This window comes from Sorex fumeus, unplaced genomic scaffold, assembly GCF_029834395.1.
Source record: "Sorex fumeus unplaced genomic scaffold, SorFum_2.1 ptg000098l, whole genome shotgun sequence".
Lineage (NCBI taxonomy): Eukaryota > Metazoa > Chordata > Mammalia > Eulipotyphla > Soricidae > Sorex > Sorex fumeus.
Genome location: NW_026606155.1, coordinates 74,697,270 through 74,708,853, shown reverse-complemented (window position 1 = coordinate 74,708,853; position 11,584 = coordinate 74,697,270). Strand labels below are relative to the sequence as shown.

Sequence of the window (11,584 nt, the reverse complement as noted above, 5' to 3'; positions counted from 1 at the left end):
GGGGGAACAGGCCAAGGCACGAAACCTATTCCCACCTGGAGTGGCCTGGTGCTGGTAACCTACTGCAGGGACTGGATGCATTTCTGCCAAAAGCCTCTGGATTCTGAGATTTGTTTCTGAGTCTCTGAGATCATAGCCATTAAGCAGTCTGATCAGGAACCAGAGAGGTCATACCTCCAACTATATAGCTGAGCCAGAGGTGGTTTGTGGGTGTGTCTTCCACATACCTAATTTTTGGCCGTTGACTTTCTTGGTAAACTTTGCCCCAAGTTTTTGGGGTCTGGCCAAAGGCACAGCAGCAATTTTGGGGTATCTGAAAGTCTGACGGTGCCATCAGGCTGCTGATGCACTTGCATCACAGATGCAGATTGACCTGCTGGCGGCACCATACCCCCGGTTGTTGCTTCTTGACAGTTCTGCCTTTGACACTTTTGGGGATGTTCTACAAATCAAAAGTGTTCCTCCCCCAAATCCCCAATTATTTCATAGAACCAAATTCTCCAGGGGATAGATAATTTCATCTAAAAAGTTATGTCTAGGGACCAGAGTAGACAGTGGGTAGTAGTACAGTGGGTAGGGCGTTTGCCTTGATGAGGCCCTGGGTTGGATCCCCGGCATCCCATATCCCATCCCATCCCCAAGTACAGCCAGGAGTAAATCCTTAGTGCAGAGTCAAGAGTAACCCCTGAGCATATCTGGGTGTGATCCCCCTGTCAAAAAAAATTATGTGTAAATTCAGAGGGGTCAGAGGAGAGGGAAAGACAGAGGAACAGAGAGACAGAGAGGATAAATAGGATAAATAGAGACTGAGAGAGAATAAATAGATGATAAGAAATTCAATCAACAGCTTTATGAACTTCTTCTCTTTTGTTGTTGTTTGTTTGGAGGCCACACCTGGTAGTGCTCAGGGCTTATTCTTGTTTCTGCTTTCCAAATCACTTCAAGTAGACTTAGGGTATAATATGGGGTGCCGGAGATCAAACCAGTGTTGGCCACATGTAAGGCAAGTGCCCTACCAGTTGTACTTTTGCTCTGGCCCCAAGAACTATTTGTTCTACATCTCAGTCAAGCAACTTTATGATGTGACATGAATTTTTTGTTATGGTTTGTAATGTCTAAGGTGCACAGGCATTCAGAAAAACAGCATACTCCATTCTTTATCAAGTTCATCTACAGCCTACATGGCTTTTAGAAGATCCAGAGAAAAATTTTGTATTAAGGATTGCATGTCAACTGGAAAAAAATTGGAAATGTTGTCCAGAAAGTAACAAGCAATCTTATAAAATATCAGGATTCATACCAGTTTACAAGCAAAAGCTTCAAAAGTAGACCAGAATATGATCTTCAAAAAGTGTATTCTTCTGAAGTGCATTATTCTCTCCACCTTCTCCTCTAACCTCCCCCTAATTATAGTTTCATAACGTTTATTTCTAATAAATGTGTTTTGATATTTGCATACGCACACTAAGAAAACATGTAAATGTGGGCAGATAGGTAAGGAGGCCCTGGCAATTACTTGGAGGAAATAATAAAGTTTAAACAATTTCCTAGCTCTGAAGTAGCTCAAAGTCATGATGACCACATCTTTGACTTGTACAAATCCTGAGACCTTTGGAGAAGAGAAATTGAGGTACCACTCAAATGAAGAAATCCAAGGACCCACCTAGAGAAGGGTGGACCCCTCAGAAAAAAAAGTTAAAGAAGAATCCATGAGATTATGAGCCCATCAAATTACAAGATTTTCCTGTGACAATGCCCAGATTAATTTTTTATGTATGCAAAATTCCCCCCAAAAAACCCCACTTGGGGCATGCTCAGGGGCTGGCCGTGGGCGCCCGACATGGCACAGGCCATGCTGGTGCTGAGGGCCCCGATGTGGCTGACCGCCTGGGCGCTGCTGCGGAGCTGCTGGCGGCGCCTACTGCCTGGACTTCAGCCCGGCCCGGCCGTTCCGCCATCGGACCGGTATTAGCAGTCCAAAATCCAGCTCTATGTACAGAACCAGCAAATGATACCAATGGAGATGAGATTTCCAGCCTTTTGGATAGTATCTTTTGGATGGCAGCTCCCAAAAATAGGCGCAGCATTAAAGTCAACCGGTGTAGAAGGAGAAACCCTCCGAAGCTTATTAAGAACAATATAGACATTTGTCCTGAATGTGGTCACCTGAAACAGAAACACGTCCTCTGTGGCATTTGATATGAAAAGGTGCGCAAGGAGACTGCAGAAATCAGGATCGGAAAGCAGGAGGGGGGTCCTTACAAGGCGCCCGCCTCAGAGACTGTGGTGCTCTACGCGGGAGAGACACCGACTGAACAAGATAAGGGCAAGAGGATCATCGAACGAGATCAGAAGAGACCATCCTGGTTCACTCAGAATTGGTAATAAAGATGCTTTACGGATCTGAGTTCATGTGAAGGAGAGAAGACTTTTTGGTTTTATTTGTGCTTGTTTTTATATCATCAAGTATAGCTTAAAATACTAAGATTTGTCTGGATAATTTAGGGAGTTCTGAATCAATGGAAATGTTTGCTAATATAAGATCTCAATGGATTAATGTCTACTACTGTACAAGGTTTTAAGTAAACAAAATCTACAACAGAAAAATTAAGCAACTTCAAATTCATCGCAAGAATTAAAATGTTTTGCCTCTAGTTTTGCCAGTGTTTTTCTTTTTTTGTTTTTGTTTTGGCCACAAGCACTTCTTGTACCTACATGAATCAATCTCTACCTCCATGATTGGCCTTTATTGTGATAGTGAGATGAAGTGACATGGTGGGACATTTCTTCCTTGGGACTTTGTAGTGATTCTGTAATACATTATGTTAACAGTCTGTCAAAATATGGTGACTAATTTCATGAGATATAAATACAACAATGGTATGTTGAAGTGCTATTTGGTGACCACAGATCCTTAAAAATTCCAAAGATTTGCAATCCCTATAAAGAATGCTTTGACTGGATCTAAGAACAAGATTGAAATTAAAAAAAAAAACCCACTTGGAAGAACTGTATAAAAGCTCTTCCTGGAAGTCATTTGGAGTTTGGCTCTTCAAGCCCTGGTTCTCCCTTGCTTGTTTTGATATTTCTTTGCTTGTGTATTTCCACTTTAGAGAAAACCTCTCTGAATTCTCTGAATGTAAACTTCTCACTCCCATCTTCTTTTTTTTTCTTTTGCTTTTTGGGTCACACCTGGCGATGCACAGGGGTTACTCCTGGCTCTGCATTCAGGAGTTACTCATGGAGGTGCTCAGGGGACCATATGGGATGCTGGGAATTGAACCCGGGTCGGCCGCGTGCAAGGCAAATGCCCTACCTTCTGTGCTATCTCTCGAGCCCCTCCCATTATCATTCTTAATACATTTCAATAAAACCTACCTTGCTTCACTATTTCATATCCTCCTGAAATTTTTTTTCTGTGAGGGAGAGGAGACAGACCCAAATACCTGTGCTTAGGTTCAGGGCTAAGTCAAACATTTCCTTGAGCACTGGAGGCCAATGTGGGTTGAACAGAGAGCTGGAAACACTCTTCTTGGACCTATTTCCTGTGCTCCACACTTCGCTGAGCCACTAACATAATTATGATGATTCTTTTGACTTATGTCACTGAAACTTTTTTCTTTTGGGAGGGTGGTATGGGGTGGTCACATCCAGTGACACTCAAGGCATATTCCTGGCTCTGCACTCAAGAATTACTCCTGGAAAGCTTGGGGGACCATCTGGGATGCTGGGAATCAAACCCAGGTCAACTGTGTGCAAGGCAAAGGCTCACCAGCTGTACTATCATTCATGTCCCCAATTTCTAAAATTGTTGATGGAGCTTAAGTGAGGTCTCTGGATCCAGGTGCCATTCACTTTTCATTCTCCAGTCAGTCTTCATTGACAAATACTTTCCAGACATGAGTATAGAGTTCTTATTAGAATGAAGTGAACAAATTAGAACAAGGTGATTTCTCCCAGAGAGAGACTGTTTTATTTTCCAAAATAGAGTTAGTAGGGCTGGAGCGATAGCAAAGCGGTAGGACATTTGCCTTGCATGCGGCCGGCCTGGCCGAGCCAGGTACGATTCCTCCACCCCTTTTGGAGAGCCCGGCAAGCTACTGAGAGTATCTTGCCCGAACGGCAAAGCCTGGCAAGCTCCCCTTGGCATATTCGATATGTCAAACACTGTAACAACAAGTCTCACAATGGAGATGTTACTGGGCCCACTTGAGCAAATCGATGAACAATGGGAGGACAGTGTAACAGTTCTACAGAGTTAGAATAGTCTGTTTTATTTCACTTACCTCCACACAATCCTAGATTTTGGAGGAATTACAAGGAACATCATAGGATCATATTTTCCCTTTCTGTAGATCTAATGAGACATTGTTCTTCTTCCTTTTATTTTATTTCTCCTTTTATTTTTGTTTTTGTATCACACCTGGTTGTACTCAGGGCTCACTGCTGACTCTGTGCTCAGGAATCAATACAGGCAAAACTCAGAGGGCCATATGATATGCAGCACTGGGACTGTACCGATATGAGTCACGTGCAAGGTTTAATTCTTATTGTAGTCAGAGAGGTACAGTATCCTGCTCTGGCACTACAGAATGGGATTCATATTTAGATGATAAGTAGTAAAGGAAAAATTTTAGATCAACTGATGCTTAACTTTGAGATGACAGGTTCTCAGGTATTTGCAAAAAAAAGTTATTTATCATCAGCATTCACCTGTGACACTTGTATTTGGGGACTTAATTACTCACCCTTGAGATTCCAAAGCGTCTTAGGTTTCCTGGCCCTTCCAAGGGGCTAATTTGTCACATTGCAAGTAGACTGGAAGCCTTTAAACAAGATTTATTCTATGCCTCTTTGTTAAGGTTCATCTTAAGGGCTGGAGCGATATTACAGTGGGTAGGGCATTTGCCTTGCATGCAGTCGACCTAGGTTCAATTCCCAGCATCCCATATGATCCTGAGAGCACTGCCAGGAGTAATTCTTGAGTGCAGAGCTAAGAGTAACCACTGAGCATCACCAACTGTTACGCCTTAAAAAACAATAAATAGCGTCACCGAATATGTCAAGAGCAATTAAAAAATGGCACATGCATAAAACACTCTCCTCTTTGCGCTCATATTTTTCTAAGTAAACATAATTACTTTACTTTGCTACTTCATCATTGTATCACTGTCATCCCATTGTTCATGGATTTGCATGAACGGGCACCAGTAACATGTTCATTTGTCCCAGCCCTGAGATTTTTTTTTTTAATTTTTATTAGTGAAACACCATGAGGTACAGTTGTAGACTTACAAATTTTTGTGCTTGGGTTTCAGTTATACAGTGATAAGGTACTCATCCCTCCACCAATGCCTAGCAGACTCTTCTGACTCGTCCTTCCCAATGGGGCCGTATTGGAGGCTCTTTCAGAGTCAGGGGAATGAGACTCATTATTGTTACTGCTTTTGGCATATCAAATACAACATGGGGAGCTTGCCAGGCTCTGCCATGTTGCTACTTCATATTCTCCTGAAATCCTTTACCTCAATGGAAGGCCATGTTCCTGACGCCCTATTACCAACATAGAACAAGCAATTCCTCGTTCCATAATTTTCTAAGAATTTGGTTGGCGGGGACCCATTACAGTCAACTTTACCAATTCCTAATTCACTTGAACTATTCCCAGGGGCTGAGTTGGGCCCAGAAGAGAGGCAGATGCACTCTTTTTTCTTCTTTTTTTCCTCTCTTGTTTCACCCAAACCACTTGCAATATAAATGACCAGCCAGCAGTCAGATGACACATGAGACCCTACTACTTTTGGTGGGGTCACTTCATTCACCTGCAACAGTTAACTTGTAAACCATTATCCCTAGCTTGTTTAATAAGAATTCCTTTTCTTTGATTCCCCTTATACGTCACTGTATCACTGTCATCCCATTGTTCATCAATTTGCTGGAGCGGGCGCCAGTAAAGTCTCTGTTCGTCCTAGCCCTGAGATATTAGCAGCCTCTCTTTACTCGTTCTTCAGAACGGTGCCGCATTGGAAGCTCTTTCAGGGTCAGGGGAATGAGACTCATTATTATTACTGTTTTGGGCATATCAAATACGCCACATGGAGCTTGTCAGGCTCTGCTATGTGGGCAAGATACTCTAGGTAGCTTGCCGGGTTCTCTGAGAGGAAGAACTAGACTATAAGATTTCTTGCCATGCCTTATACATATGAATACATTTTATCTATTTTGTTGTGGACCTTTTATGTTTCTTTGGCTGGTTGGTTTGGGGGGCCACACCTAGCAGTGTTCGGAGGCTTTCCCTGGCTCTATGTTGAGAGGTGAGTCCTGGCCAGTGCACAGAACCATATGCAGTGCCAGGGATCAAACCGCAGTGAGCCACAGGCAAGATGAGAAACTTAACCCTCTTACTATCTTCCAGCCCTCAACTTTTCTATAATTAGTTAGCTTACAGGTGGTCTGGAGCAGAAACCCAAGTAGGTTTACTTACCAATATCACCAGAGATAACAACTAAGAGACAATAAAAACTTGTTTGAAGGTAAAGTGGCAGGTGAACTATTGCAACGTGAAATTGAAAGTCCGTGCCAAACAGTCACCACCAAAAAAAAAAAAAAGGGTTTAGCTCCTACCTGGGTGTTTGAACTTTGCATGTAGAATTAGCACATAAAATCCCTGGTTACTTTTCATATTCGCAATGTTTTTTTTATTCTACAAGATAAAGTGGGCGAGCATCTTCTCTAGGCTGCAACCTCTGCTTTTAGTGTACAAGGCCAGGTCCCATCCCATGTTGTCTCTTTCTGGTGAATGAGTCTGGTAGTTCCTAGTCTTCATCCATCTGTGGAAAGTAACTTATCAAGCACAAGCCAGTATTATTGAAACAGATTGGGATTGGGGTGGGAAGACTGAAGGGGTGTCTCAGCCTCACACATGTCAGCAGCCAAAAATGCTAGCTTCTATTGGTGTTTCCTAAGCCTAAATCCTCTTCATCTTTATTTATTTGAGAAAAAATCTAAGAAGTTCCTACATTCATCTGTTTTTAGAGATGAAAAGACTGAGGATCAGGGAAATAAGTTATTAGGGTGCTAATTCAGAATTTGGGCTTGAGATTATATAAATTCAGAACAAGGAGGAAGATTTTGATAAAAATCAAAACGGTATAACGCGAGTTTCTTTCTTTTTTGTATCAAAACAGGTATAACGCGAGTTTCTTTTTTTTTTCACCATTGAGAAAAAACAATTTATTAAAAATAATGGGGCAGAAGACCTTTGGTTTTGAATAAGGACACAGTTGTGTTACAGAAAGGGAGTGAAAGGGGTATTAACCCTAAAGCAGAAAAGGGAAATTAGCTCTGAAATATATAGATCATGAAAGACGCAGCTAAGAGAGAATAATGTGTGTCATTAACGGAAAAACTTAATAAATACTTTAGAAAAAGATCAAATAGCAAAGTTGGGTAAGACATAACCTAAAACCATTCAGTGTTACACAATGTAAAATATACCTGTGTCAAAAGATGCTCAACTTTCACAATTATCAAAGGAATGCAAACCACAACATCAAAAGGCTGAGTGAAGTTAACAGAAACAATCAAGGTTAGGGGAAAATATATATGCACCATGAGTCTCTTTCACTGCTGCTAACTATGAAATGCAGTAGACCTGAGTAAATGTTTGGTCTACAAGTGCCTTCTCCTCCTGACAGAGTTGGCCTACAAGGCATAATCATGCCCATGTACATTTCCTCCTTCCTGGTTCCCATGTTCCTCCAGTGTCAAGTTCAATCAAACCCAAGAGTCTCTCTGCTTTCTGTGGTCTTAGCAAGAGTCCTGTGCAAAGAAATAGGGCAAGAGTTTATAAATTAACATTCACAACTAGTAATAGTATGACTATATCATCCTCCTATATAATCTTCATTATGACATTCATTGTGTCCCAGTTGTCAGTGAATAAATACAAAAGATTAGAATGTATAATCTGTACAAACAATGCTGTCAAATACAATTTTGGTTTTAAGCAACTACAGAAGTTTGCTAAAGGATTTAATCTACTGATACTCAATCTACAGTTACTGTTAACAAAAACTTAGAATGAAAGGTTCGTTTTGGTGGCAGGATCACAAGTATTAAAATCCATTCATGACCTGGAGTGAAAGTAAAGTGGGTAGGCCATTTGCCTTGTACACAGCCGACCCTGCTTTGATCAATAGCAACCCATATGATCCCCGAGTCTACCAGGAGTGATTCCTGAGCACAGAGCCAAGAATAAGACCTGAGCACCACCAGGTGTGGCCCCAATACAAAAATCCATCCATTTTTATGAGCTATAGCAAAATTAGTTATGTCAAAAGCAGTTCTCAATCTAAAACAGCCATGTATTACTGAAGAGGAGTGATAGTACAGTGGATAGGGCATTTGCCTTGCATGCAACTGACCCAGATTAGATTCCCAGCATCCCAAATGGTCCCCTGAGCACTACCAGGAGTGATTCCTGAGTGCAAAGCCAGGATTAATCCCTGAGCATCGCCGGGTGTGACTCAAAAATTAAAAATAAAAATAAAATAAATAAATAGGTTCTAGATCAGAGGTTCCCAAACTTATCTGGCCTACAGCCCTCTTTACAGGAAAAAAGAAAAAAATCACAACTACCCTGGAAATCTACCTTCTTTAAGCAAATGAACAGAAAAAACCTCCCAGTTGCACCCAAAGTACTACACTCCCACATACACACACAACCAAACCAGGGTGCGGGGATGGAGGCAGGGGATAGGGTAGTTGGGGTAAAACTGTTCTTTCCAGATGTCTACTAGTTACAGCATTTCTTTAATATTACTATCCTCAAATTTTAAAGTGTTGAGCACAGGAAAAAGGAACTGCTACATTTTTCACGTATCTAAAGTTTCATTCCAATATGTACCACCTGAAAGATATTTAGACTTGATTTACTAACACCATTTCCATTCATCTCTCTAAACTTTCTTCCCAGAATGAATTGCCTGATGCGGATTTAGGCCTGAGCACCGGGTGAAGGCTTTGCCACATTCTTTACATTTGTAAGGTTTCTCTCCAGAAGAGGGCTGGAACAATAGCACAGCGGTAGGGCGTTCGCCTTACACGCAGCCAACATGGCCGACCCGAGTTTGATTCTTCCGCCCCTCTTGGAGAGCCCGGCAAACACAGTAACGGAGAGCCCAGCAAACACAGTAACGGGCCCGCTCGATCAACGGGAGGGCCTTTACCTTTACCTCTCCAGAATGAATTCGCTGATGTCGAGTAAGATCTGAGTACTGTTTAAAGGCCTTGCCATATTCCTCACACTTGTGAGGGTTCTGATCAGAATGAAACCTCTCATGTCGAGTCAGGTGTGATTTCCAGTTAAAGGCTTTGCCACATTTTTTGCATTGGTGAGACTTCTCTCCGGAATGAATTCTCTGATGTGGAATAAGGGTTGAGTATCGGCTAAAGGCTTTTCCACATTCTTCACATTTGTAAGGTCTATATCCAGAATGGATCATCTCATGCTGAATAAGGTCTGTGTATCGGATAAAAGCTTTCCCACATTCTTTACATATGTGAGGTTTCTCTCCAGAATGATTTTTCTGATGTATAACCAGATTTCCCTTCTGGTAAAAAAGTTTGCCACATTGTTGGCATGTATAAGGCTGCTCTCCAGTATGTGTTCTATAATGCACAGCCAGACCTGTGGAGTAACTGAAGGATTTACTGAATTCTTTACATTTGTAAGGCTTCTCACCACTGTGATGCTGCTGATGCTGTTTAAAGCTTGTAGCCCATTTAAAGGTTTTGCCACATTTTCCACACTTGTAGGGCCTTGCTCCAGAATGAATGACCTTATGTCTCCTTAGATATGACAAATCTCGCAAGACCTTCCCACAATCTTGACATTTGGTGGATTTCTCCCCAGTGTCAATTCCCTGACCTTGAGTCAATTTTGAGAGTTGATCACTATCTTTGCCACATTTTTTTACGTTTGTGAGGCCTCTCTCCAGTGTGGATTCTCTGATGTATAGTGAGATATGAGCAATGTCTAAAGACTTCCCCACACTTACTACATTTATAACAGTGCTGTGGGACCGGTGTTCTATGAAGTTCTACTTTATGGACAGATCTGCTGTGAAAGTCTTGCCCACGGTCTAAGCTTTCTTCCCCAAATGAACTCTGTATGCCTTTCACACAGTGATTAAGTTCCTCATCACATCCTCTCAGCCCTTCACATGCAGGTTTATTTTCCCCGTGTGTCCTGAAGAATAAATATCCTAAGTCACAGCTTCTATATCGTTTCAGCATCACATTCTTGAATGAATCGTCTATGTACTTCTTTAGCAAAAGGCCTTCTGTGTCATTAGATGACATTGCCAAGAAAACCAGGTTCCTGTAGTTCTCTAGCATCACATCCCTGTATAACGAGCGCTGGGTCTGGTTCAGGCAGTCCCACTCCTTCCGAGAGAATTCTATGGCCACATCTCTGAATGTCAAAAGATCCTGAGAACCCATGTCTTCCTGTTCCTCCGCCTTCTCCGATTTCGTTCCCAGACGCTATCAACAGAGAACCCACACATGCATCTGGAGAGTGCAGATGACCCAGGAGGGCCACTCCTTCCACCAAGCCCACAAACTTGTAATGCAAAGCAGGTCTCTCTGTCAGGGTCCTTGGTCACAGGACACTTGGGAACAACGAGCTCCTCGGCTGCGGCCACTGGGAGCCACCGAGGAGGCCGGAGTGGCCCCCGCCGCCCTGGCGCAGACTCCAGGGCGAGAGGGGCAGGCGACTATAAGCCCGTCCCGAGCACCAGCCGGGCGGCCCGGAGCCTCCGGGGGGGGGGGGGCACCAGGCGGCCGCAATCTTCAAAGCGCCCGCGCGGCCCAGTCCAGTTTCTTTTAAGGAGAGAAAACTACTGGAAAGAACTATGCTGCTTAGAGTGGCTTTTTTATTCCATTCCGAATCCCCTGGTGTTTATTTGTTATTCTCATTGACATAACTTTGGAAATCATGTAGTGCCAGGAATTGAACCCGGGTCTCCTTGGGACAAAGCATGCACTCCACCTAGTGAGACATCTCCTCATCTCCGGACATTAAAACTTTGAATGGAACAAAGTTATTTTAAGATTTGCTACCTAAATTTTGACTATCAATCACAACTTAAAAAAATCAAATAGCAACAACAACAAAAATAATGGTAATAGAGACTGTTATAAGTGCCAATAAATGTTTTTCTCCAGAAAGCATTTTGTGTTTTGTTTGTGTTTAGTTCAGCACAGCAGGTAGGGCGTTCGCCTTACAAGCGGCCAACATGGCCGACCCGAGTTCGATTCCTCCGCCCCTCTCGGAGAGCCTGGCAAGCTACCGAGAGTATTCGATATGCCAGACACAGTAACAACAAAGTCTCCAATGGAGACGTTACTGGGCCCGCTCGAGCAAATCGACGATCAACGGGAGGGCCTTTACCTTTTACCTTTAGTTCATTTACTTAGCACTGTCCAAGGGGTGAGTGGTCACTAAAGATAAGAACAGTCAACCCCTCATCTTTAATGGACTGTAGGTAAAGTATGTGCAAGAAGAGGTCAGCATTGG

The 11,584-nt window shown here is 42.7% G+C and overlaps 1 protein-coding gene and 1 pseudogene across 1 annotated transcript; one reads left to right on the top strand and one right to left on the bottom strand.

Moving 5' to 3' along the window:
- The first annotated feature begins 1,840 nt into the window (after positions 1 to 1,840).
- LOC130041962 (39S ribosomal protein L32, mitochondrial-like) lies at positions 1,841 to 2,633 on the top strand (annotated as a pseudogene).
- Positions 2,634 to 7,004: 4,371 nt separating this feature from the next.
- Positions 7,005 to 10,506, bottom strand: LOC130041686 (zinc finger protein 737-like). Its single transcript, XM_056133933.1, has 3 exons — positions 10,278 to 10,506; positions 9,231 to 9,931; positions 7,005 to 7,025 (listed from the first exon to the last, which is right to left on the bottom strand). The coding sequence occupies exons 1-3, from the start codon at positions 10,504 to 10,506 to the stop codon at positions 7,005 to 7,007; spliced, it is 951 nt and encodes a 316-aa protein (XP_055989908.1).
- Between the last annotated feature and the right edge of the window lie 1,078 nt (positions 10,507 to 11,584).

Excerpts from the sequence above, each read along its gene's own strand:
- LOC130041686 (XM_056133933.1), bottom strand. The coding sequence starts at position 10,506 with ATGGGTTCTCAGGATCTTTTGACATTCAGAGATGTGGCCATAGAATTC. Across the intron at positions 9,932-10,277 it reads GCTGAAACGATATAGAAGCT|GTCAGGGAATTGACACTGGG; the intron begins GTGACTTAGGAT and ends AATTGACTCAAG. Across the intron at positions 7,026-9,230 it reads TTCATTCTGGAGAGGTAAAG|ATGAATGTAGGAACTTCTTA; the intron begins GTAAAGGCCCTC and ends CTCTAAAAACAG.